Source organism: Culex pipiens, chromosome 3 (genome assembly GCF_016801865.2).
Source record: "Culex pipiens pallens isolate TS chromosome 3, TS_CPP_V2, whole genome shotgun sequence".
Taxonomy (NCBI): domain Eukaryota; kingdom Metazoa; phylum Arthropoda; class Insecta; order Diptera; family Culicidae; genus Culex; species Culex pipiens.
The window spans coordinates 101927390-101954986 of record NC_068939.1 but is presented as its reverse complement, the minus strand read 5'-3'; the positions used below and the strand labels follow the sequence as shown (position 1 = coordinate 101954986).

The 27597-nt window shown below is 37.9% G+C and overlaps 2 protein-coding genes across 5 annotated transcripts; both read left to right on the top strand.

Annotated features, from left to right (window-relative positions):
* Positions 1 to 2889: 2889 nt before the first annotated feature.
* Positions 2890 to 26823, top strand: LOC120418826 (uncharacterized). 2 transcript variants are annotated; one of them, XM_039581342.2, is made up of 5 exons: positions 2890 to 2962; positions 6405 to 6494; positions 26055 to 26081; positions 26145 to 26338; positions 26404 to 26823. In XM_039581342.2, the coding sequence occupies exons 1-5, from the start codon at positions 2914 to 2916 to the stop codon at positions 26620 to 26622; spliced, it is 579 nt and encodes a 192-aa protein (XP_039437276.1). In that variant the 5' UTR covers positions 2890 to 2913; the 3' UTR covers positions 26623 to 26823. The 2 variants fall into 2 exon arrangements, with proteins under 2 accessions (XP_039437276.1, XP_039437277.1); XM_039581343.2 differs by lacking the exons at positions 2890 to 2962; positions 6405 to 6494 and adding an exon at positions 25437 to 25610.
* Positions 8968 to 18448, top strand: LOC120418825 (uncharacterized). 3 transcript variants are annotated; one of them, XM_039581339.2, is made up of 4 exons: positions 8968 to 9924; positions 10232 to 10605; positions 10703 to 11991; positions 14481 to 17204. In XM_039581339.2, exons 3-4 carry the CDS (start codon positions 10704 to 10706, stop codon positions 14513 to 14515), a joined length of 1323 nt encoding a protein of 440 aa, XP_039437273.1. In that variant the 5' UTR covers positions 8968 to 9924; positions 10232 to 10605; position 10703; the 3' UTR covers positions 14516 to 17204. The 3 variants fall into 3 exon arrangements, 2 of the variants coding, with proteins under 2 accessions (XP_039437273.1, XP_039437274.1); XM_039581340.2 differs by having other exon boundaries at positions 8968 to 9849; positions 14481 to 15151; XR_005605628.2 differs by lacking the exon at positions 10703 to 11991 and adding an exon at positions 17458 to 18448 and having other exon boundaries at positions 8980 to 9924; positions 14481 to 15343.
* Positions 26824 to 27597: the final 774 nt, after the last annotated feature.

The following is a 27597-nucleotide window of genomic DNA, read 5'->3' as shown; positions in this document are numbered from 1 at the left end:
AAGATCTCACCAAATAAGAAAAACTTCAGGGGTTGGTCCATTCCAAACGATTCGCCACGCGTCTTCCAGCTTCCAGTATAGAAACAGATCTCGCCTGATCGGATACTGCTGGGGTGTTGACGTGCTGCTGCAAGCCTTGATGAATTTCTTTAGCAATTCGTCCTTGGTCCAAATCCAACAGCTCGCTGGTATTGATGAGAGCTCGCAGTTTCCGGCACCTTCTGGGGTAGCAATCGCCCCGACGAATCGCGGGAACCGTATTTTCAATGGCACTGTTACTGGTATCGATAGTCATCCGGTAATTTGCCTTCGAATTTCACTACATCACTTTTTTCAAATTCCAGATTTTTTCACAAAATGACAGCGAGAAAAAATTAAAACGTCCAAACTCGCGCACAGTTTGCTTCGATCTGGACCATATTTGTAAACTACTTTTCAACATTTTTTGTTGTTGTATGAACCGAAATATTTTTGCATGCAGCAAATTATTAGTGGTTTATAACAAAACATTTCTTGGTTAGACATAATTTATGTTAGTGTCGATTTATATTTTCTTTAATTATCTATATATACAGGTTGGGCTGAATTTCTAGCTATATTTCTAACTAATGTCTTACTTGAATACAGAAAAACTTTCGTACAAGTAGTCAATAATTAGCTGTTGTTAGCATTTTTTTGCCTGAAATTTACCTTTTTATACTAATTTGTTTTTTTTTTTGCATGAAGTTCTTAAATTACTATTAAAAAGTTAACTATTGTTATAAAACATGTAAAATATGATTAATGTTTAAAAAATATTACGTTGCAATAATCTAAAAAATAATAAAAAAAAACATATCACAAATTTTGTTTAACATATCGTCTGTTGTGTGCTATCTTGTGACAACGACCATTTAGTACTATTCGAGAAAATCGATTTTTAAAGTTTGACGATAAATATTTTCAAAACTATGAATGATAGAGTCAAACTTTTTGAAGCAATCGGTTCGTATACTATCGCTAAACAATCGCTCCAAGTTTCAACTAATTTGGTTACACCAGTTAAAAGATACAATAAATTATGTAAACAAAAATCTGAAAAGCACGTGTCACAAGTGTGTTTCGAAAGTAAAATTGTACTACGTGTCACAAGTGTGCACAGAATTCCCATACAAACTAAAATAAGCTTAAATCAATAGTTTAACCGACTTAATCAGTATATTTTCAAAAACAAAAGATTGCATTGCCTTTAGAAAATGTGTATCAACATAAATTTGTGAAAAACAAGAGAAATTTTCCACATTTTCCAACAACATGTATGACGTGTCACAAGTGTGCACGATCATTTTGATGATAAATTGGTCTATGTCACAAGTGTGCATTGCGATATCCGGGAAACGGAAGCGAGTTCCCAAAATCGGGTTAAAGCATCTTGTAGTGTTAGTTAAGTATAGCAAAACGTCATCATTAACTCATTTTCGACCAAAATGGTCTATGTCACAAGATAGCACACAGCTGACGATATTTAAAAAGCCAAAGCAAACCCTTTACCTTTCTTTAGTAAGAAAGGCAAAAGATGTTTGATTTCTCGTGAATTCCTTAAAAATAAAAGCCGAGCAAAATTTTCACCAAGTTTTAAACTTTTATTTTTATTGTGTTGTATAAAATTATGTGTTGTAATCACTTACCATCACTGTGAAATCATTCGATAAGTCATCATCATCTACAACGGACTCAGATTCAGTTATTTTTATTGTGGTTGGACACTAGGGTGACAATAAAAAAAAATTACATCAGGGATACCCTCTGATTCGATTCCTTAGGCAAAAATAAGTATCTGTGCAAATTTTGAGCCAAATCGGTAAAGGTTAAGAGGTCGCTTTTTACCGTTGAAGTTTATATGGGGAAAATCGCAAAAATGTATGCAGAAAAACATCGTTTTAATATTTTTCTGCCAGGTGGCGCGGGTCTCGCCCAAAATTTTCCAAGAGTGAGATTCTTGTAGGAAATTTAATTTCCTACAACTTTGTCGAAGGGTGCAAAACGATCCGAGTTGATCCTGATTTTTGATGATTTTTCTAGTAAAAAGTATTTTCTTATGTACTTCTTATATACCCCTTATATTCTTTCAAGTATATAAGCCAATTTCTTTTCATCGCATTGCTAATAACTCATCAGGATCAACTCGGATCTTCTTGCACCCTTCGACAAAGTTGCAGGAAATTAAATTTCCTACAAGAATCTCACACTTGGACAATTTTGGGCGAGACCTGCGCCACCTGCTGCAGATTTATTTTAAATTCACCAAAAAACTGATTCTGCAAATTTATCAATTTTCTATCACAAATCTTTTCAATAACGAATTGTATGTACAAGTAACTAATGCTAAACGATATCGCGGCAAGGGTGCACAGCGGCACCAACAACTGGCCAATCTTTCACGATACTCAATGAAAAAAAGCGGCGTCGCATCCACGCCTCTTGTCAGCTGTCAATCAAACTTTTAAAGTCAGTCGATTCATGCCATCCCCATTTTTAAAGTGTGTGTGCGTGCGTGGCACGATCTATGCAGTGTGTGCCTTTTTAACAATTCAATTTCAACTCTAAATATGAATGTTACCTCTTTCGGGTTGCGCTGTATTTCAAATAACTTTAATTATTCACCCAGCAATTTTCTGCACATAACTCTTTCGTCTCGGAGGTTTTTTTTTGATTAGATACGGTTGTTTTTTTCTGTCCCGATTTGATACGATCGCTATTTACGGGCACAGCTTTTTGTTGCTGTTCATTTCGCAAACCATTTCGGATGAGGGATTTGTGTACAGCTTTTACCTTGAATAATTTAAATTGATTTTATATGCATCACATAGAAGGTTTACTAAAATGTTGTTTTTTATTCTATCACCACAGGGTTATACTGCGCTTCACATTGCGATGCAATTCGGACGAAACGATATCTTTGAGCTACTTTGCAACGTTTACAGTAAGTATGGTTTAGATTTCTAACCCAACCGGAAATCGTCCAAGGTCGTTCGTTCCCCGCGCCGTATCTTCGCGCCTGTGACGGCGACGAAAAGTGGGAAAACTTGACATGTTTAAATAAATCAAATCGAACCACTCTGGTTGACAGCATGGAAAAAAAATCGTGGAGAGCCAAAATAGTACGATAAATCATTCTATTCGTCCCCACGTGACAGCTGCGAGACCCCACGAGCGGCGTGGCGCAGCGGTCAACAGATGGACCGACGACGACGACGATTGATTGGTCTTTTGAAGGGCCTCTGTCCCCAAATGCACACCGCCGCCGAGCGAACCACACCAAATTTGATGGCATAAATAAATAACCCACATATATCATTGTACGGGTCGGATCGAGTGACACACTAAGCGCAACTCGACTTCGATTGACACTATTAGTCACTTTTAAATCAAGTAGCGCTGAAAGTTAGTTGGCAGCAAGGGATCACTTGTGGGAATAAGCTGGAATAAACCTGAACTTGAACTAATAAACTTTTAGATAATTGATGGAAATCAGTTGTAGTTTGTGATCAACATATTGCTTATGACACTGTTTTTTTTTTATTTGCATTTTTTGTAAAACGAAAATCCACTTAGAGGTGGTTGGTGCATTCCTCACATTCATATACTGCCCATGTTCGCATAAATGTCCCATATCGTCACCGTCGTGCTAACTTGTCGTACGTGTATCTTGGGCCAAATTGAGTTAAGAACGCCATTTTGTGCAGCTCACAATGCCTCATCTTTTGACCTTTACAGATCCCCAAAATTCGATTTCAATCCTGAGATATTCAATGAAAACCAAAACAGCTCCGAACATTTTTGTCACTCTACATATAAAAGAAGTTTCAATCCTGTCGTGCTATCTTGTCACTCCCTGAAAATTGATGTAAGTGCGACAAAGGGCAAAGGGATTTCAGGTCAGGATGCGTTTGACGCACGTACAAGTTAGACTACCGTAAACGTTTTTAATTATAACTCGGGACTCCAGCAACCAACTTCAACCAAACTTCGGGGCAATGCACAGAATGGTCAGCCAAACAAAACGTGTTCGTTATTGTTTACATTGCGTGATTTCGTTTTTGTTTATTCAAGGTCAAACATTAAAACGCGTTTTTCTCGGAACGTCAAAATGGCGGGTGCGACATGATAGCACGACGACGTCGATATGCAAAAACAGCAAGCTGAGAAAAACGCTAAACAAGTTTGTCCCACACATAAGGCTACGTGTTAAGTTTTCACGAAAAAACTGGATTTCCTCCTGATTTCTAGAACAAAGTACTGGATGTTATAGGCTTTTTTGAAAGAGCACACGATTTTGAACCAAAATTTGGGGACGATTAAGTGCTCAAACTTCTGGTAGGGTTACCAGATCTTCGATGTTTTAGGCTCATTTGAAAACTCCTTCAATTATCCAGCTAATGACGAGCATGATGATTTTTTTTTGCATAAAGCGGAGGAACTGGTCAAGGAGGAAAATTTCAAATGGGCAGCAGCGGCAGCGAAAGCAAGCCAAGAAAAGTTACAAGAAATCGTTCTCTCTCCTTCGTCCGAATTATGTTAGATGTTCTAAATCAACTTTTATTCTACGTCATCCATGTGAAAAAAAAGTCAAACAAATTTCGAAAAATATTTCAAATTCATTTTAAACAATCGTGTGGGGCAATATGCACTACAATTACGGGGCAAAATGCACCGGCTAAAATAACTTTTCATCAGTCACCACTAGATGACACCGCTGTTTTCATAAAGGAGTATCGCAGCGGTGCATTTTGAACATTTTATAAAAAAAAAACATTTTATTTATTTTATGGACCAAGAGATACCCCCTGGATCGATTCTTTAGGCAATAATAAGTTACTGTTCCAATTTTGAGTCAAATCGGTTAAGGTGTAAGGGTCGCTTTTTATCGTTGAAGTTCATATGGGGAAAAACGCAAAAATGTATGCAGAAAAACATCGTTTCAGTATTTTTCTGCCAGGTGGCGCAGGTGTTGCCAAAAATTGTTTAAGTGTGATAAGACATTTAATTCCCTGCAACTTTGTCGACTGATGCAAGAAGATCCGAGTTGATCCTGATGCAATGCGATGAAAAGAAATCGGCTTATATACCTGAAGGTATTAAGTCATTCCAGGTGTGGAAGTTGTCTCCCTGCTGTTAAGACAAACAACACACCAAACTAAGCCTGTTCCGGTGAAATCGCTGGCGGCCTGGGGAATCACTGGCGAACTCTGGGGTGGAAGGTTCCTTGGAGTAGAAAGAGGTTTGGGTGCCCTCCCCATTCAAGCCTTCGGACTCCTTGGTTCAAGCAGAAACTTGCAATAGAGACCACAAAAGACCTGGGGGTCGTGAAGGTGGATGGTTTATTTTTTTATATAAGGCGTATATAGGAAGCATATATAAGAAAATGATTTTTACTATAAAATCACCAAAAATCAGGATCAACTCATATCGTTTTGCACTCTTTGGCAAAGTTGCAGAGAATTGAATTTCATACAAGAATCTCACACTTGGATAATTTTGGACGAGACTCACGCCACCTGGCAGAAAAATGCCTTGCCCAAGGAATGGAGTTACAGGGTATCCTTGATGTCATTTTTTTATTGTCACCCTATGGCCTAAACAATTATATTGGAGCATTTAAAAACTCTCCATATGCCGAAGATAGGTGAAAGACGAGAATAGGTATATTTCCCCTCATTAATTGAATTAAATGAAGAGAATATAACTCAAACACTTCAAATTCTTACTTTTTTAACTTTCCAGTATTCAATAAATTTTGTCATAACCATCTTTCCACAAATTATTTCCATCGCACTTTCCACTCAACCGCCAAATTTCTTCACGCAAGATAAGCAAGAAAAATGAATTGATCGGCCTGCTTTGATTGACGGACGATAAGGCGCGGGAAGGTGGCCGTTTGTTGCAACTTGTTATGATACCGTCACCAGTCGGTCGGACTGCTAAGACACAGCGGAAACGCGATAATCACACAAAGCTGTCACGATTCTTGCCTCGTTCGTCTGCCTTCTGCTTTCCTTTACAGTTTTAAAATCGGATAATTATCAAACGCGAAGATATCACATTTCTTGGAAGCGGCCATTGATGTCTTTTTTCGACAAATAAGTCGTCCATTTGTGCCCGGAGCGGAACGACCTTGTGTAAAGGCGTATCATTGGGATATTCAAATTTGTTTGATTGTTGATAATGAACCAGTTTTGGAATTGGAAGGAGACGAGCGAATTTTGAATGGGTTTTGAGGGAAGAAACCTGAATCGAGATCGTTGAAGGATCAGTCAAAACAGACTTTTATTAATAAAAATCGATTGACGATTGATTGGCTTCATTTGCTTCCCACCTGATTAATACGTTATTTCTTTCTCCTTTTCTCCTGTTTAATCTTCCAGAGGCTGACCGGGACCTGTTGGACTGGAGTGGCAAGAAAGCGCTCGAGTATCAGAAACAGATGACAAGTGTATCGGCATCCACCTACAGCAGTGAGTATGATCCGATGTTTGTGGTGAACGAGCGGTTCCACTCTCTTCCGTCGAAAAAACTCCTCTCGCCGTTGGCTCGGGGCGGCACTTTTATGCGCAAGAAAAGCCGCCGACAGCGCCCCTCCACCACGACCGGAGTTGAGCTGCAACGCACGCACTCAATGCTTACTATGATCTCCCCGCCGGAAAACCTATCGCTTGCTACTAACCACGTCGACCGCAATAATCGCAGTAGCCTAGCCGCCGCCGTTGCCAGTGACACAATGAGTCTTTACGGTGGCGCCGGCGGCGGAACTTCCGGAAACTTGCGCCGGGCCGATAAAACCAACCAGAGCTTTTTTCGACGCAAGAAGACGCATCACTAACTGTGTTTTCCTATATCTTTGCTCATTTTTTTTAACTTACGTGTTTTTGCATGCTAAAATCTTGAGTGCATTTCCTTTGATTTTTATAGTATTTCTCTTAGATGTTATTCAAGTATTCATAAATTGTGATGCTGTAGTTGTAGACGCGTGCATTTCATAATTGGAATTATATAGAATGTAACGAAACAAACGTTTCGTAGATCGTTTTCAGTGTTAATTTATCACATTACCTTATATCTTAGCATAAGTTTACATTGTTTTATTAAATCAATCATGCATTTTACAAAACCGAGTTTCGCTTTTTAATCACAACCCATTCATAATAGGTACTTAATTTTCTTCTTCTTTGTAATATTACAATCCAATTGTGTTGAACGCATGAACTATTAGAAACTAACAAATTAAATCATGTTTTATCATTACTTTTTACTTTCTTGTCAAAATCAATATCTAAGTTTGTATGTGCACTAACTATTCTAGCCTAAACAACTTCACTGAGCAAAAGCAAGTTTGAAACTATATATAATATTTGGCCTTGTCAGCCTGTCCTTCCAAACGCGAAAATGTTCCAGGCCAGATTCAAATTCCTCAAAACTAACGACGATCTCTAAGGCGAAGAATATTGAGAATTCTACTGTAGGGTTGTCATGTTCAAAGTTTCGATCCATCTTTTTTTTCAAGAAAAAACTATAACATTTTTACATTCAAATTTATTTTCAAAGCTTGTAGATCATCTTTATTGTCCATCCATGACAGGGTGTTGCACACATCAGTACAGTTATTTTTCAATCATTAGTTCTAAAATAATCCAACATTTAAAGAAAACATATCTAGACTTTTTTTAACATATTAAACACAATAGCTTATAGGACCTTTAAAAAACTCTAGATATCTTTACCAAAAAACATGCTGTACTGTCCATCGAATTTTCACCAATATTTAAAATATTTTAAACAAGCCCAATGATGCTTGATTATGCTCAGTTTATGACACTTCTATTTCCATTGAAATTTTGAAACACAAAAATCAGTCGAAACATTTCAATTTTTTTTTTTCTCAGTGGCACTTTTTTAAATATGGGACAATTATGTGCAGAACGGTAGTATAGGCATGTTACAATCAATCATTTGGTGTATATTTACAATTGACTATCTGCATTTCGTAAAAGATTAAGTGAGTTTTCAAAAAGCCGTAAGAACCACCGACACTAATTTTCATTTTTCTCCAAATTGAAACAAAATTTCGTTTATTTTTTATTTAGAGCACTTGAAGGGCGTGTAGATGAACAATCTCAAGCATTATTGAAATTGTTTTTTCGTAAGTAGGTCGAGTACCGTTGCAAAAGGGGCTTTGTTTTCCAATGGCTCTTACGTCTTTTTGAAGTGGACAACATCCTTAAAAAAACTAAAAATTGGTTTTAAATTCAAGCAATACAATGTAAATGAGCCAACGCCGAAGTGTAAACAAACAGTCTGTCCTGCTTACATCAGCGGCTGTTTGCATTAGGAACGAGCAGCACAGATTCTTTGTTAACACTTCGGCTTTGGCCCGTTTTGATTGTTTTGCTTGAATTTACAATGCATTTTTTAAATTTATTTTTTTTATTGACGGCTGCTTCCAAAATGCCAGTCTTGTGGTTTCAATCTAAAAATAAATATTTCAATACTCTGAGGACGCGGATTCCCTGAAATCACGAAAAATCATTAGCCATATTTCAAAATATTTCAAAAACTAAGTTAATTTCCCTAAATGGGAACATGCTTTTTGACTAATTTATGCAGTTTTATTGAAAATAAACAATTATATTAAGTGTTTTAGTCTAGGGGTTAATCACTTCGAGTATACTGCATACGCGTATCATACGCACATAATATTCTCATTGTCTGCATGCCGTATTGACGATATAGACACCATATTCGTCGCATATGAGGTCATATCTACCCAAATATCAGCGTGAATATCATACGCGTATAATACTCGCGCAGTATTCCTAGGTTGCATACCGTATCGACTCCAATATTGGCTTCATATTGGTGCAGTATCAGAAGTGAATTGCCCTTTGGTTTTAGTTTAAAAACAAGGTTTTTTTTTTAAATTGAATTGTTGTAAAAAAAATTATAGTATAAATACACATTTTACAAAACATGAAACTATTGGCACTACGCCCCCCGGGGCATGGCCTTCCTCTAACGTGGGATTTCTGCTCCAGCGCCTCTGACGAGACAGGAGAAACCGGGACCGACGTTTTACTTCACCATCCGATAGAAGCTCAGTGGATAAGGCGGGAATCGAACCCGCGTCTCATAGCATCATCGGGATCGGCAGCCGAAGCCGCTACCCCTGCGCCACGAGACCCACCACAAAACATATACACCTTGAATGACCCCTAGGGGAGCGTTCATAAATAAATTTACTTTAAAGGTATTGGGGTCCTTTTCGCATTGATTGACATATCTTTCAATTTCATGAAGTTGGGTTTTGCCTTCCTCACCATAATGAGGAAAGATTATAAAATCACTAGAAAAATGAGCTTCTTTATTCGAACTCTTAGACCCACCTTCACTTATACCTATCGACTTCTGAACAAATGTCTGTGCGTGTGTATGTCTGTAAGTCCGTGCACCGAAAAATATGCACACGATTATCTTCGAACTGACTGAACCGAAATTTTACCGTTTCGGTCTAATTCGATCCGTCTTCGGGTCATAAAAGACCCTAGTTAATGTTATAAAGTTTAGAAAAGTACTTCGACAATAATGCTAATGTAATGTCCAACGCGACATCTAGACTTAAATAGATTAACCAATTCTTTAACACCCCTGCGGTTGACAGAACTGCTCCCTCTCACACTCTCTTGAGTGCTGCTCATTTCCGCTTACTCATATTGTACTGTTATCTGAAATATATGCCCACTCTTATTTGAACCACGAAGACAACTAGACTCGCGTCTTTATTACGTCCGAAAACGAACGTTTCAACTGGCGACGTAGGTAAAATTAGAAATTTCAAGAAGTCTTTTTGCAATTATTGAAAGCGTGAACAATTCGGCGGATTTTTATTTCGGCGTAAGTGGTTCTGTGAGTATTTTTTTTTGGTGAAACCTGCAAATTTTTTTTTCCCTTGGTGTGGCCTAGAAAAGGCGTTTTGCGACATTTTTTTTCTCGCTTGTGCGTTGAGCGTTTTTTTTTGTCTGCGATTTTTCCCAAGGTGCAAGGAAAAGAAGTGCTAAAGGCATTTAGTGATGATTATTTGACGAAAACGGCAAAGAAATTGGATTTCTTTTGTTTGAAACAGAAAAGCCTCGTGGGGACGCAGTTGTCCACCATTTTGTATCGAGGGCTAAATTTTCTTTTGTTTGATCCTCCATTGCAGTGCGTGGAGAGAGAGAGGAAAAATCTCTTGCTTGGCGGTGGCTCAAAGTGCTATCGCGGTGGTGCATTTCAACATCGACGGCAGCGTCGGCGGCTGAGCAAAACCGCTGGTGGTGCTGTTGTAGTGGTGAAAGTTTCTTTGACGGCGGCGTCGGCGGCTGAAGTGAAACCGCTGGTGTTGCTGGTGGTGGTGATATTTTCATCAACGAAGGCGGCGGCTGAAGCAGAGCTGCTGGTGATCGTCGGCGGCGGCAAAGCAAGGCCTGCTGCGCGGTGTGGTTGGTGCGGATTATTTTTTGAGAACAATTTTGGGGAATTTTGACTCCGTCTGGACGAAGACGTGTAGTTTTGTACTGCTGGCCAACGAGATCAAAGGTACGTGATATTGTTTCTGTTTTTGTTTGTGTTTTTTTTTGTTGGTGCTATTTTGCGATTGATTTTTTTTATTTTGTGTTTAATTTATTTATTCAAGGATGTCTTTGACGGCTACCACCGAACCTTATTTACCCGGTTCAATTCCATTTAGTCAATACTTGGAACAACTGGAGTGGATTTTTCTCCACAATAAATTGAATAAGACTGATTATAAAACATCGTTTTTGGCCATCTGCGGCCAGGAGGTGTATACAATGTTGAAAAAACTTTTCCCTGGTGAAAATTTAAAAGATTTGAGCTATGACACAATAACAGACAAACTGAAAAAGCATTACGATAAAAGTGATTCAGAAGTGATTCATAGTTTCAAGTTTTGGTCCAGGAAGCAAGGTCAACACGAGAAGGCTGAAGATTATGTGTTGTCGGTCAAGGTTTTAGCCGAACGGTGCTGTTTCGGTGATTTTAGGGACAGAGCCATTAGGGATGTGCTTGTCATGGGAGTGTTTGATAGAGGTTTACAAAAAAGGCTGTTCGACGAGGACAACTTGACGGCGGACAAGGCGGAGAAGATGATACTCAATCAGGAGTTGTCGTCGAACCGCACGAGGATTCTGAACAACGGAGATGATGGTAGAAGTAGCTTGGTGAATCGTTTGGGAAGAAGACCGGATCGTACACCGAACAAGGGAGGTTACCGGAACAGGAGCAGAAGTAACAACAGAACTCGTTCGTTTTCGAGCGATAGGAACAAGAACAAGAGTGATTCTGGGAAGCCAACCTTTTTCTGTACGTTTTGTAAGAAGAACGGACACACTAGGAAATTTTGCTATCGTCTTACTAATCGTAGTCCACGTAAACCTAAACAAAGTGTTAAATTTGTTGATTCTCCTAAACCTTCTTCAAGTGGCAACGGTCTTTTTAAGCGTTTGAAGAAGGACTTGCACAGTGACGACGACGATATGGCCTGCATGATGATTTCGTCCGTCAACAAGATCAACGAACCGTGTTATGTTGAACCTCTCCTGGAAAACAGACGTATGACCATGGAGATTGATTGTGGATCAGCTGAGAGTGTTATCTCTGAAGATTTGTTCAACAGAAACTTTCGTAATCTTGTCGTTAAGCCTTGTAACAAGCGGTTAGTAGTGATAGACGGCAAGAGGCTGACTGTGTTGGGAAAAGTGACGGTAAATGCTCGTTTAGATGGTGTGCAACAACAATTGGACCTTGTCATCTTGCGTTGCGAGATGGATTTCATCCCGCTCATGGGAAGGACATGGCTGGACGTCTTCTACAGCAACTGGAGATCAGCTTTTTCACGACCATCTTTACCTGCACAAGGTGTGCATGCTGTTGAGAATGATAGTGTTGTTGTTGATTTGAAGAGTAAGTTCTCTACAGTATTTGACAAGGATTTTTCAAGTCCAATTAAGGGTTTTGTAGGAGATTTGGTTTTAAAGCATAATACACCCATTTTTAAAAAAGCATACAATGTTCCTTTGCGTCTGAGACAGAAAGTTATTGATTATCTTGATTGTTTGGAGAAAGACGGCATTATTACACCTGTGGATGCGTCGGAATGGGCTTCACCTGTTGTAGTTATTATAAAGAAAGATCAGAGTATTCGTTTGGTCATTGACTGCAAAGTGTCGATCAACAAGGTGATTGTACCGAATACATACCCGCTTCCACTGGCACAAGATCTTTTTGCCGCACTTTCTGGTTCAAAAATTTTCTGTGCGCTTGATTTAGCTGGCGCATACACGCAACTTTTACTTTCTGACAAATCAAGGGAAATTATGGTCATAAATACTATCAAAGGTCTTTACATTTACAACAGATTGCCACAAGGAGCTTCCTCGAGCGCATCTATTTTCCAAAAGATTATGGACAAGATTTTGCACGGAATTCCCGGTGTTTTTTGCTACCTGGACGACGTTTTGATAGCAGGAGATAATTATGAAGACTGCAGAGACAAACTTTATTTAGTCTTGGAGAGATTAGCTAAGGCTAATATAAAAGTGAATTTAAAAAAATGCAATTTTTTTGTAAATCGTTTGCCATATCTGGGACACATTTTGACAGATCAAGGTCTGCTCCCATGTCCAGATAAAGTTGAAACTATTCGCGAAGCGAAAGCTCCACGAAATGTTTCAGAACTTAAGGCTTTTTTGGGATTGGTAACATTTTATTCCAAATTTATTCCCAATTTATCTCCTCGATTACACACCCTGTACAATCTTTTGAAAAAGAACGTCAACTTCGTTTGGTCCCAGGAATGCAACAAGGTCTTCAATGATTGCAAGCAGTTTTTGTTGAAACCTAATGTTTTGGAATATTTTGACCCTGACAAGCCCATTGTTGTGGTCACTGATGCTTGCTCGTACGGAATTGGTGGTGTAATTGCACATGAGGTGAACGGGGAAGAAAAACCCATCAGTTTTACTTCTTTTACTCTGAACAACGCAGAGAAAAACTATCCAATTTTACACCTCGAAGCTCTAGCGGTGGTAAGCACTGTGAAAAAGTTTCACAAATTTTTGTACGGGAAAGAATTTAAGATTTATACTGACCATAAGCCTTTGATTGCCATTTTTGGTAAAGAAGGACGAAATTCGATTTATGTTACCCGCTTGCAGAGATATGTTCATGAAATGGCAATTTATGAATATGAAATTTTGTATCGACCTGCAGCTAAAATGGGAAATGCTGATTTTTGCTCTCGATTTCCTTTATCTCAGGAGGTTCCAAGGGAGTTGTGTTTTGATTTTGTGAAGAACTTAAATTTTAGCCATGATTTTCCAGTCGATTACAAGATTATTGCCAAGGAATCTAGCAAGGATGAGTTTATTTTGTTGATTTTAAAGTACATGCGTGAAGGATGGCCTGATCGTATGGAGAAACGTTTTAGAGATATCTACTCCTTGCACAGAGATCTTGAAGAAGTCGATGGATGTGTGCTGTTTCAGGATCGTGTCATCGTTCCCGAGGTCATGAAGGAACAAATTTTGAAACTTTTGCACAAAAATCACTCTGGCATTAACAAAATCAAACAACTTGCGAGGAGGACTGTTTACTGGTACGGCATGAATGGAGATATTGAAGATTTTGTCAAATCTTGTAAAGTTTGTCATGAAACAACAGCTGTTACCAGGAAAGCACCTTACTCAAATTGGACACCAACAACGAAACCATTTAGCAGGATCCATGCAGATTTTTTCTATTTTGAGAAGAAAGTTTTTTTGGTTGTAATTGACAGTTTCACTAAGTGGATCGAGTTGGAGCACATGAGGAACGGTACTGATCACAGAAAGGTTATCAAAGTTTTTCTTGGGATTTTTGCCAGGTTCGGGCTGCCGGACGTTTTGGTGACAGATGGTGGACCACCGTTTAATGCTGACGCTTTTGTAAGTTTTTTTGAAAAACAAGGTATAAAGGTCATGAAAAGCCCACCATATCATCCCGAGAGTAACGGACAGGCAGAGCGATCAGTTCGTTTGGTGAAAGAAGTTCTCAAAAAGTTTCTCCTGGATCCTGACATAAGGAGGTTGGATACCGATGAGCAAATTTGCAATTTTCTATTTAACTACAGGAACACATGCTTGGTCAAAGATCACAATTTTCCTTCTGAAAGAATGCTCTCCTACAAACCAAAAACCTTATTGGATTTGATTAACCCTAAACACAATTTTAAACACAATTTGACGAAATCGCAAGATGATAACACTGTAAACACTAATGATGATAGTCTAACAGAACAATTCACTAGTCTGAAGAATGGAGATCTGATTTATTACAAAAACATTAACCCAACTGACACAAGAAGATGGTTACCAGCCAAATTTCTAATGCATCTTTCTGCAAATGTTTTACAGATCTCTCTTGGCGGCAGAGTACTTTCGGCGCATAAGCGTCAACTCAAAATTCCGCAGAGCTCTCGCCGGAAACGACCCTCATTTGTTTTCCTTGGAGAGAGTTCCTCAAAACCGCAACCACCACAACCAACCACCAGCAAGAGGCGCAGAGAACACGAGTATGAAGATTCCGACGATGATTCGGATTTTTACGGATTCGCAGCAGAGTCCTCGATTTTTGAAGATGACCCGATGGGTGAATCTTCGTTGTCGGACGAAGTTGATCAGCGACAGCCGGTACGAGAAACGCGGCCGATCCGCAGATCAACGAGGCAGATTAAGAAGAAGCACAAAGCGGATTTTAAATATTTTTAATTTGTCAAGTGAATTCGTGCTAGCTTCATTTAGCTTACTGAATTAGGATTTTTTAGATTAATGTCCTTTCAAGAAATAAGAAGAATTTTATTCACATTTAAGTGTGTTCGATTTTGGTATGAAGCTTTTTAAGGGAAAAGGAGTTGTAATGTCCAACGCGACATCTAGACTTAAATAGATTAACCAATTCTTTAACACCCCTGCGGTTGACAGAACTGCTCCCTCTCACACTCTCTTGAGTGCTGCTCATTTCCGCTTACTCATATTGTACTGTTATCTGAAATATATGCCCACTCTTATTTGAACCACGAAGACAACTAGACTCGCGTCTTTATTACGTCCGAAAACGAACGTTTCAGCTAAAAAAAACGTTTTCGAATAAAGTCCGGAAGATTGTAAAAAGGGTAATTTTTGTAAGAAATCCTGTCATGCTATACATTTTTAGAAAGGTCTCACAGATTTTGATGAAAATATTTTCCGGTTCTACCATGCGGCCTATCGTTGGATAGGTAGTAGCCTGTCCCATTTTGAGGTCATGTCGAGGAATTTCAGGTGCTCACTTCTTAAATGATAGATTATGATGTTAGGAACAATGTTTTCTTAGACAAGAAAAAATAATAAAATACTTTCTCGCACCCCCTAGTCGATTTACTGAAAAAAGTCACTTTTTTGAACAAATTTTCTAAAACCGCTTGGAATCAACACAAAAACTGTTTCGATCAGGTGTGTATTATCTTCAAACGATAGGTTTTTGTCCATAGATTAAGATGCACTATCAATATTGGACCAAAATTTAAGTTTTTGGACTCTCCCAGGCGGATTTGTGTCGAAAAAATCGCATTTTTTCGAAACTTTTTTCAGAAATGTTCATTTAATTTAGGGTAGCCTATTTTTCCCAGTGAAACCAATACATGCAGCTTATAGGAAATTTCATGGCGAACATTTTTCCCTCTGAGAAATTCCAATTTCGACACTCCAGAGCCGAGATATTTGAGTTTTAGTGAGGAAAAAAGTGCCAATTTTCAAAATTTCTCAGAATTCAGAAGCAAGCCTACTAATTACACGATGTAGCAAGCATATGTCTCAAAGGTCAGGGTATGCTTTTTTATAGTAATTTTGGCCGCTGAATCCGAATCTGAAATCAAATTTCGTGTAAACAGTGATGTTTTGGAGCTACACCCTTTTGGAATGTTATTTGCGTGTTTAAGAGGCAGTTTTTGTAAATATTGCTCGGTTTGTTCTAGAGTTCGTATCGAGGTGCTCCGATTTGGATGAAACTTTCAGCGTTTGTTTGTCTATACATGAGATGAACTCATGCCAAATATGAGCCCTCTACGACAAAGGGAAGTGGGGTAAAACGGGCATTGAAGTTTGATGTCCAAAAAACATTAAAAATCTTAAAATTGCTCTCATTTCCGTAAAACTTCATCAATTCCAACTCTCTTAGATGCATTCAAAAGGTCTTCAAAATGAGCCATAGACATCCAGGATTGGTTTAAACTTTTCTCATAGCTTTTGTTTTTTTAAAAAACCTCAATATCTTTTTGTAACAGCCAGCAACACCCATACTCTTTTAGATCAAAAGTTAGGGAATTTCATGGACTATAAGCCTACGGTAATAACTTTTTGGCCAATCGCAGTTTTTCTCATAGTTTTTCGATTTTTCTATAACAAACATTTTACAACGTTAGTTATTGTCCTGTAGGCATCCATAGCGGCACTTTTTAGTCTCACTTTTGTCATATTCCAAATCCTCGAAAAATTCAAACTTCAATGCCCGTTTTACCCCACTTCCCTTTGTCGTAGAGGGCTCATATTTGACATGAGTTCATCTCATGTATAGACAAACAAACGCTGAAAGTTTGATCCAAATCGGAGCACCTCGATACGACCTCTAGAACAAACCGAGCAATATTTACAAAAACTGCCACACGCAAATAACATTCCAAAAGGGTGTAGCTCCAAAACATCACTGTTTACACGAAATTTGATTTCAGATTCGGATTCAGCGGCCAAAATTACTATAAAAAAGCATACCCTGACCTTTGAGACATATGCTTGCTACATCGTGTAATTAGTAGGCTTGCTTCTGAATTCTGAGAAATTTTGAAAATTGGCACTTTTTTCCTCACTAAAACTCAAATATCTCGGCTCTGGAGTGTCGAAATTGGAATTTCTCAGAGGGAAAAATGTTCGCCATGAAATTTCCTATAAGCTGCATGTATTGGTTTCACTGAGAAAAATAGGCTACCCTAAATTAAATGAACATTTCTGAAAAAAGTTTCGAAAAAATGCGATTTTTTCGACACAAATCCGCCTGGGAGAGTCCAAAAACTTAAATTTTGGTCCAATATTGATAGTGCATCTTAATCTATGGACAAAAACCTATCGTTTGAAGATAATACACACCTGATCGAAACAGTTTTTGTGTTGATTCCAAGCGATTTTAGAAAATTTGTTCAAAAAAGTGACTTTTTTCAGTAAATCGACTAGGGGGTGCGAGAAAGTATTTTATTATTTTTTCTTGCCTAAGAAAACATTGTTCCTAACATCATAATCTATCATTTAAGAAGTGAGCACCTGAAATTCCTCGACATGACCTCAAAATGGGACAGGCTAATAGGTAGTCAAGAGATCTTTCCAAAGAGTCCAAAAGATTGAAAATCTGACAACCCTATCAAAAGTTAGAATATTATTATACTCTTTTTTGAGACTCTGTAGTGTATCCACTTTATGAATGTGAGGAAGGCACCACCCACCTAAAGGTGGATTAAGCAACGTTTTTTCAGTAAAATAGCATTTGAGATATATGCTTTCAAATCAAACCGTTTTTATTTTTTTACCAATCTATCTGCTTATACTCTTCAGTGCTCTCTTACTTTTGCCATCATCTAAGTATACATGAACACGATATCACAATCGAAACACCTTTATGAAAATTAATTACAATGTAATTAGTTTCTACCAACAATCAGTCTCTTCTGCGAACTTCGATAGCAATCGAAAAAGGAAACCAAGTTAACAGGGCTGTTATCAAATCAGATATTGTGTAGAGAAGAACCCATCATTTGTTATCAATATGCCTGAGCGTTGTCTCATTTCACGGACGATCCCCCTCCTGCTTCCAACCAGAACATAAAGTTGACGCCTCCCATCTGCCAAGTATAGATTCGATTACGTGCACGCACAAACCGTGAACAAATTTAATTACCATGGTAACAGCCTACTGCTTAGTATGCTGCACAGTGCCAGAGAGATGAAAATCAACCCTTTTATTACTTAATTTTAAATTATTCCTCAGTTTGTAGGTGGATGGAGCTTTTTTTAACGTTTACAATGTTGTATCACAATGTTTAGCTTGCTATCGCTCTAGTGAATGAAACTCTACATAATTTTACTTATGTTTATACTTTAGAAGGTCTTTACTAATCAATGATAACAACTAACTGTACCAAGGACATGCGTAAGAAGTAGCCTATTAATTACGTTTTTTACTTCCTTCCCCATATCCACGCACGCACGCACCACGTTTCGTCGTTATCCCATCGAAATTCAAAACATGGACATGGTGGCGGTTTACAATATATATTTGATAAATAAAAAACAACACACAAACACACAGAAATACAAGCGTTAAGACTACAGGTCCTAAGCAGCGGTAGTTCTACCTGGAGTATCGGAGCTTGGAGGCAAGTTTCAACTTTTCTCGTTTCCTTCGCGAAACACACAGCTTATCATAATCCCGCACTTTTTAACCCGTAACTAGTTGCCCTGCGTGTGTATGTGAGTTTTTTCTTCATATTGGTGTGTGTGTGTTGTTTTCTGCAGTTAATTTTTAATTTCGTTCAACTTATCTACATAACGCACTCCACTGTAAATAACAGCAGGCAGAGAGGACCTGTTTTGCATTCCGCGCGAGTTTTTAATGAAAAACGCAACTGCGTGCGACGTTGTTTTTAACATATTATATGTTATACCAAAAGAGAAAAAAAAACAGTTTGCATGAATTTTTGATCAGCTTCACGCCCAACTCTGCTGGCAGGAGGAAGGCTTCGAGAACACGCTTAATTAGAGAACTTTAATAAAGGACTTTTACGTAACGAACGCTGTGAAATTATTGCTTGTTGAAAACGTTATTCGAAGGACGACTTTCCCCATAATTGATGGTTTGCTATTTTCATTCATAACCATTGTTCATTCATAATTCTCAAGGTGAGCCTTGTGTTAATTTCCATGGGAAAACTTTTGGAGTTTACATGGAGAAAAACAGGATACACTCAAACCCCGATGGTTTGACACCAACTGTTGTCAAACGAACGGGGTCACTTTTTAGTTTGACACCCCTTTTACACAGAGTTCACACACACTACTGAGCGTTTGTTTTGATAGTGTGCGTGAGCGCCGTGTAAAAAGTGACAGTTCGTCACTTTTTAGTTTGACTTTGACCAACCAACGGGGTACATACTAAAAAAGTGTCAAACGAAAAAGTGACCAACCACCGGGGGTTGAGTGTAGGGGAGCTGGGGGTAAGACGGCCAGGCGGGGTAAGACGGCCACCCCACTGTTTTAATAAGTATACTAATGAATATTACTAAAATGCTTAGCAATACTGTTCCTCATGCTACATAATGCATATGGAGTCACCTTTGCCAAAAATATTGTTTGAAATAGTATAAAAATAGCTCAAAATAAACAAATAATTTTTGAACTTGAAACTGGATCTAATTTTCATGAATTACAACTTAGGCATTTTTGTTAGATAACAATATGTTTTCCTGTCTTCAAATATTTTTTCATGTTAAATTGAAGTTTTCCCTAGATTATGTCCTTCGAAAAAATTTAAAAAATGCGATGAGCTATATACAAAAAATGTTAAAAAAAAAATTATTTGGGGGCAAGACGGCCACCTCCTCCGTAAATTTTATTCGATATAGGTTATATTTTTGACGGTTTTTGACTATTAAGACATATTTGTAGATAAGGAAAAGCATTTTCAATAATACTATCCATTTTTGATCAAAATGCTATTATTTACCGTTTCGACAACATTCTTTACTGTGATATAGCAAAATTCATTGAACAGTATGAAATCCTATCAAACTTTTCATAAAAATCGCTTATTTAATATTGTTTACATAATTTTGATTTACTTGAAACTATTGGCACTACGCCCCCCGGGGCATGGCCTTCCTCTAACGTGGGATTTCTGCTCCAGCGCCTCTGACGAGACAGGAGAAACCGGGACCGACGTTTTACTTCACCATCCGATAGAAGCTCAGTGGATAAGGCGGGAATCGAACCCGCGTCTCATAACATCATCGGGATCGGCAGCCGAAGCCGCTACCCCTGCGCCACGAGATTTACTTATTCTAATCGAAATACACAAACTAATTATTTTGAATCAAATTATGTTTGTTTTGTAGTAAAAATTCACAGTTTTTCATAAAGGTGGTCGCAATAATATGAAATCCACTGAGCCAAAATATTAAATTTTTTAAACAGCATTTTTCTTCTCATTTGAAACCTGATTTTTTTCAACCAAAATAGTTATGATGTTCAGAGAAGTCTGTTCAACCAACCATGTAGGTATTTGGGTGGATTTAGCAAAGTTATTGAATTAATTTATAGCACTGGCCGTCTTACCCCACATGGGTGGCCGTCTTACCCCGCGTATTTCATATATATACGATTTCAATTATTTTTTTAAACTTGCTAAAAAGTATTGAAAATTGATTTTTAGACCAACTAATTTATGTCATTTCTATAATGGACTAGTAGTAGAACAATATGTACGTATTTTGAGATCAAAATAATCTGTTGTGTAAATTTTATTAGACTTCTCCCTTAGGGTGGCCGTCTTACCCCCATCTCCCCTATATACAAAACAGGAAGTTGAAAGCTAAATAAGGCCGTTGCAAATATTTTTTGAAGTTTTATGTCCCTCGACTCTGATCAAAGTCGAGGAAAGGGCAAAAACTCATTTTTGTGAGTGTGTTCTCAGTAAATATTATATTTCCATTGAAATTTTGATGTTTTTTGAAAATGTTTTTTTGCCCCCTGATTTTTCGGACCAATTTTGAAGGGGGGTTACATAAACTTTGAAAAATATTTACAACGGCCTAACTGTGCTAACTTCAATAGGCAAACTGTTCTATTTCCTATTTTTAACTTAACTTTTAATCAAATTAATTAATTTAAACATACTCAATTAATTTTTCAATTAAATTATAAATGGTTATTTATTATCTTTAGTTAAAACATCAATAAATACCCAAAATATCTCTCACAATCATCACAAAACGAACATGATTCAATTACATTCCGCTACATCGCCAATGACAATTGGCAACATCAATAAATGGTATTTGTCGAACGTCACGTACGATTATCCATCCCAGAAACACACATCGATTAAATGACAATGTCACGCTCGTGTGCAACCACTTAGCGCCACCGCTCGATGACCGTTTGGTTTGGTTGATGCACTGGGGAAAACATGTTGCACGCGAGACGTTTTTGAGATGGTGAACGTCTTTTGCCACTTTGTAGTCAGTCAGTATAGTGTCACTGTTGGCGCGAGTGAAATGGTACGTGGCTATCATACCACGTGTTTGATTTGGCAGTTATGATCGATAACACACAATACAAAACCCAACAATGTTAATGTGGTTTAATGTTCATGCTCTGGGGAATGTCGGTTGCCCTGGAAGATATTTACTTCGCATTTGCGATCAACAAAATGGTCGTAGAATTATGTCGAATAAAAATGGAGCGATCAAAGTAGCCAAAAAGAAGTCGCAACTATAGGGTGTTTCGATATGATGCTATGACAAAAAAAATTACAGTATGAAAAAAAGTTTGCTCATGCCGAACATCTTACCACAAAAAGCTCATGTAAAGATGATTTCTTTAAAAAGTTTCATATAAAATACTTTTCAAAAATGCAAAAAAAAACCGTACAACACCTTTTGAAATATCTAAAAAAAATAAAATAAATAAAAATAAAAAATTCAAAATTTCGTATTTCTTATAATCTAATGACACATTCTCCGAGCTAGTATACAATTGGGAAAATTTGAAAACCTAATGTGTTGGAAAAATAGATGTTCTAGGGGAAATAAACCCATTTTAATCACTCTAAGCCGTTCGACCAATTCTCATCACTTTTGCAGTTTTCCGCTATTAAATCAAAATTATTAGATACATCAACAGTGGAGATTTGCTTGCCCACTTTTATTTGAGCTACCGTCAGTGGGGGTGACATTGGGTCTGGGGGGTGAGATTGGGTCAAAGTGATTTTTTACGGATTTTACCATTTCTCAGGTTCTTCTCAATGAAACTAAATTCTGTTAAAAGGGTTGTGTAGGAGACATCTTAAGATGACTTCGCTGAAAAAATCTCGTTCCTAGAACAAATCCTGTTATTTTGGCAGCTGTCTAAAGTTGAGGTATGTTTTTGGCAAAAAATGATCTCTCGAAAAAACATTTTTCTAATATTTTTGTTGGAATCGCTCGAAAACTACCCAAATATTTGAAAATATCCACTTTAAACATTGTAGCATGTCAATACGATTCCCTCGAAAAAGAAACACTGTTGGATGACTTGTTTTTACCATATCGTTGTATTTGAGCATCATTTTAGTTTCATTTGACCCAATGTCACCCCCTCTAAGGGGTGAGATTGGGTCAATTTTCAAACTATTGGCATTTAAGGTAGTGTTCATCAAAATCCACCATATTTTAGGAAAATGTTAGTAAACTATCTAAGAACAAATCTACGTTGAAAGGTTTTCGATGTTATTGAAATTGTTTTTGTTATTAAGAAATTACGAAAGGTGTATCGTTTTTTGACCCATAGTCACCCCCACTGACGGTATTTGTTACTTGCTTCTGTTTGAGTATGTGTTACTTAGGAACAGTCAGAAACACTTTATGGAAGCTGTAATTGGTGATAGGCCGATAATAGAAATAGGCTGAAAAAGGGTTTGTTTCCTCTAATTGCATTCTACATAGTTTTAGGCTTCTGAAACCTACTTTTACAAACTTAAAAAGATTTATAAACTCCACATTGAAGCAACTGAAGAATTTACTTAAAACTTCAAAAATATCATATTTTCAAGCACATCAATGGAGCATTTCCATTCGAGCAGTTTTTCCTTTTTTCTACAATGTATTTCTTATAGAGCGAAATGTCAAAAACTGCTCGACTGCGGGTGCTCCATTAGCAGAAAGGCACTTTAAAACCACCTCCGGAAAACCCAATATCACTAGTGGTCAGGAACCATTTTCCTAAACTTGATCATATCCTGAAATTGGATAAATTTTCCGACGAATGCAATTGGGTAGATCAAAATTGGTCAATTTTTGCAAAGATACAACGACGAGAATCAGGGATCCCCCCTGGCTCGATTCTTAAGGTAAAAATAAGTAACTGTGCTAATTTTGAGCCACTTCGCACTGACACAGTTACTCATTTTTACCTAAAGAATCAAACCAGGTGGTATCTCGCAAGATTTTCCAAAAATTTCAAATTTTCTTGTCACCCTATTCAGCAGTCAATTTTAAGTTGAAAAACAAAAAAGGCTAGGTTTATATTGATTATCGAAGCAGAACTACGGCTTTTTCAATAACATATTGAGAAAATTCAAAATTCTGCTCCGTTGTAACGTCACGCTACATATTCGTTCGTAGAACAGAAACCAAAAAGTCAAATCCTAAACCTAAAATTAATTCTTATGTCAAATTTAACTTACTTTCTGAATCTCTAAAAATATTGAGATGTTTTCTTTTTAAATTCTGAGTTACAACAAAAAAAAAACTGAAAAAAATCGACAATCCGTAGTGTCGACAGAATGTGTCTAATAGAGTTTTGGAATTCCTTTCAACTCTGATTTGTAATTGTAGTTCATTTTGATGTTATTGAATATTCCAACAATGGTTTTGTCAACAGAAAAAAATATTAAAAAACACATTCGAAATTTGAGCCACGTGGTAACGCTTCCGCCTCGGACCACCACAACCTGGTGATCGTTTCCCTTCTGGATTCGGTTGCTTAGTAAAAGGAAGGTAGTGTATCGTCACAAACTGGACCTTATCAAGACACTTTAGGAAGACAACCTATGGGATGTTAACATTAACCTTAATAAGATACGAGTTTTGGTATTTCACTTTTTGTTAACAAATAGTTACTTTAGAAACGAGATAATTTTGTTTTAGCGTGTAAATCATTCAGAATTTTCCTCATCCTCATCAGAACATCGATTACAGTTGCAAAGTAACCGCCGACCTTACAAGTCGCATCCTCAACGCCAGTCCGCAGTTTGTGTGCGCGTCGCCGCTTTTTTTTAAATGTGCACCGTAGACAAAAACAGTGTGGTTCTGGATTTTTGTCAACTCCAAAACCAACCAAGCCCAAAGCTTGTAAAAAAAATTCTCGCAGACCTTCAAGTAAACCAAGAAAACTTGCGAGCATTGCAATTATGCAATAGAAGAAGAATAGCCGTGCTGCAGTTCGCCGACTCAGCAATAGCTTCGTCCATCATCGACAAACCTCTGGTATATCAGGGTTGCAAAATCCCGATTTACCTGGACAACAACGCTACGGAAGTTCGTGTGCTTGACCTACCTCTAGGCATAAGCAATGATGACGTAGTCAAAGTGATGAGTAAATACGGCGACATTTTGACCATCACCAACGACCGCTGGATTAATTTCTTCCCAGGGATCCCAAATGGAGTTCGGACCCTGCGGATGTTGCTGAAACAGCCAACGCCGAAATCAATCACTGTAAACAATGCTGCTGCAGCAGTGACGATTATAGGCAAAAAATCGCTTTGCAAACTCAAAGCAAAGAACAAAAAATGTGCGGATTCGAGTAAAAAGGTTACCCAAAAAAGCAGTACACCAACGATTGAACCTGAGCCAAGCAGCAGCAGCAGCAAAAGTAACAACAGTGATCCTGACCTATATGCAATGCAAACAAATGAAATTGATGAAGAAGACAACGATGGATTCGAGACCGTGCTTTCTAAGCACACTCGCAAAACCCGGAAGCGCTTACAGGCATATTTGGACGCGGATGACGAATTGACAACAAAACGAAGAGAGATGGCTGCAGAAGAAACTGATGAAGAAGATGAAGATGTCATAAAAGCTAAATATTATAAGAAAAAGTGTTGTGAGATAACTTCTAAATCCCTGGAAGAAGAGGACGAAGATAAACTTGAAGAACTTGATAATTCACTCTTTAAATACTCTGCTAAATATTTGAAACATAGACAGAAATCGTTAGAAAAAAGGCATGGTAACAATTATTGAATATTGCCAGACAAGTGATTTTAAACTATGTAATCTTTCCTCTTTCACTATCCACCTTGAAGAGATGAATGCACAATGGTGTAAAGTCTCTATAACATCGATTAGAGATTTTCGAATATTCAAATCAATGTCTGTATGGAAAGCTGCAAAAAATGTTTGAAGACTTGTAGAACGAACGAATGGCGATAATGCGAAATGTCCTCTTTGGTCGTAGGGAAGTCCCCCAAAAAGTTTCAGCCAAATGAAAAATACAAATTACATGCAAAAATATTTCAACGCTAATAGTGTATTTCAGGTATTATCAACGAGTTTAAAGTAAGTTCTCGTTGCTCGAAAAATTCGGCTGCTCGTAGTTGGTACTTGTTTTGCAGAATAAAAATATAAATACTAAATAATCATTTCCGTCGAAGATTTGTAGTTTTGGAATCGATGGAAGCCACTTGGCCTATCCAGGTGTTCGGTAGGTTTACACTGTGGAGTCTGATTTGCATCGTGTATTTCGTGTTGTCCATTTTTCCATTTCAAACAAAATCAATAATGGGAGCGTTCTTTTATTACGTAACGCAAAAAAATGGATTTTTAAATTTTAAACCAGCCCCCGCCCCCTCGTGACAAAATTTCCATACAAATTTTTAAAATTATGTATGGAGCTTAACACGGCCTCTAACACCCCCCCCCCCTTCTGCGTTACGTTATAAAAGAACGCTCCCTAACATAAATTCAACAGTTCCCATTCAACATAGTTTGTGTATGGTTTACACTTTTGTTTTAATTTATTTCATGTAAAAAATTACGAACAGTTTTGTGCTTAACAATTATGGTGAATAATTAATTGTATGACTTTAATGTTGTACATTTCGCTCTACTAATTTTTTTCTTATTTGCTATCTTCTATACTCTACAGAAATCAAAGCCAGGAAAAAGCATACAGGTAAAATAGAAGTTATTCCATCATTATATTTTGCAAGTGAACATCTTTTCCATACCGTTTTAGAAAAAGACTCGGGATTCCTGAGGATTGGCTCTCTCAACGTTCGGGTGAAGAAAACGACAGAAGCCTTCAGCAACTTTTTGGGAGTTGGAACGAACACGACGCGAATTCCACCGACCCTGAGAACTAGCGTCCCACCCAACTCTACTTACTTTGATAAACTGCACAAAAGTTGGGGCTCGGCTGACAACATCCCGGTACAATACAAGAAAAATCCCATCTAATCTTTTCAACTAACGACGCCATTTTTGTACCTTTGCAGAATGATGAAAATGGGGCAATGCCACCGCCCAAGTACGGCTCCGTGAAGAAACGACGCCCCAAACAGGACACCGACAGCAGCCAGAGTGTTCCGACCACTCCGAATCAAGCACGTGCCCCCATCGGAACGTTGGACCCGAACGCGAACGACACCCCGGACGAGTCCGACTCGGATACGGCCTGTGGTTTCGATTCTGCATGGAGACCAACGTATCTTTGAGTTATTAATAGATTTGTGTCGATAGATTTCTTATACTCTACCTACTAACAATCAGAGATAAATGATAAATCGAATCTCATTGTTGTTTACTCAAATAGTCTTGGCATTTTATCTAACGTCGAGAAAAACAGAAAAGTTATGATTGAAATAATCTTTAGAGCATTTAATTATAATTCTGATTTTTTACAAAATAAAAATTTTCGTTTTTTTATGAAATCAGGGATGAAATAATCTCAAAAGTTTTCGATCGCTTGCGAACTTCCAAGAAACTAATGACTTTTCAGTATCAAGGAGGACTAGCTCGTTCCTTTTCAGGGCAGAGATCATCTACTTACAGGACGGATGAAATAAAAATCAAGAACCACAATTTTCTAATTAAAACATGTATTTCTTGGGAGTGTAAGGCACTTCAGGGGCAACGTACCGTTCAGCAGCTGGACCCGCAGCGAGACTTCGCTGACTCCACATGAACTCTAGAACGCCTTTGGCGTTCACCTGCTCCAAGGCCGGTCACAGGAGCGCCTTCGACTGTGCCTCCACGATCCTGTAGGGGGGGGGGAGAGGTTCTTAAGCTGCTGGTTGGTCCGGATGGCTTGAGCTGCTGGAGGGTAACCGGAATTCATTTGAGAATTAAATAACATTTTTAGTTGAAAATAATTTTCAACTTCGAACAGTACACAAAATACAAACTTTACCACTTTTTCTCTGTTCGTTTCCTCCAAGGCCGTTTGATTTCACTCTCCCGGATCCTCCGATTGTTCCTCTACTACAGCGACAACTGGAGCCACGGTGGATTCTTTATCAGAGTCAGATGCGGATCTTTCTGTTGATGGACGTTTGATTGTCTGTCCATTGTTGATCTTTCCACAACACTAGAATGAGTGAAGGTTAATGTATTTTTTTATATTCGTAAGTACTTTAGGTAAGGGACCATCCATAAACCACGTGGACACTTTTTTGGGAATCTCTTTATAT

What these genes read in the sequence shown, in the direction of transcription:
- LOC120418826 (XM_039581342.2), top strand. Translation starts at nt 2,914, where the DNA reads ATGCAATTCGGACGAAACGATATCTTTGAGCTACTTTGCAACGTTTAC. An exon ending in ATCGGCATCCACCTACAGCA is followed by an intron (nt 6,495 to 26,054) that starts GTGAGTATGATC and finishes TATACTCTACAG; the next exon opens with AAATCAAAGCCAGGAAAAAG. An exon ending in GCTCGGCTGACAACATCCCG is followed by an intron (nt 26,339 to 26,403) that starts GTACAATACAAG and finishes GTACCTTTGCAG; the next exon opens with AATGATGAAAATGGGGCAAT.
- LOC120418825 (XM_039581339.2), top strand. Translation starts at nt 10,704, where the DNA reads ATGTCTTTGACGGCTACCACCGAACCTTATTTACCCGGTTCAATTCCA. An exon ending in TGTTGTTGTTGATTTGAAGA is followed by an intron (nt 11,992 to 14,480) that starts GTAAGTTCTCTA and finishes AATGTTTTACAG; the next exon opens with ATCTCTCTTGGCGGCAGAGT.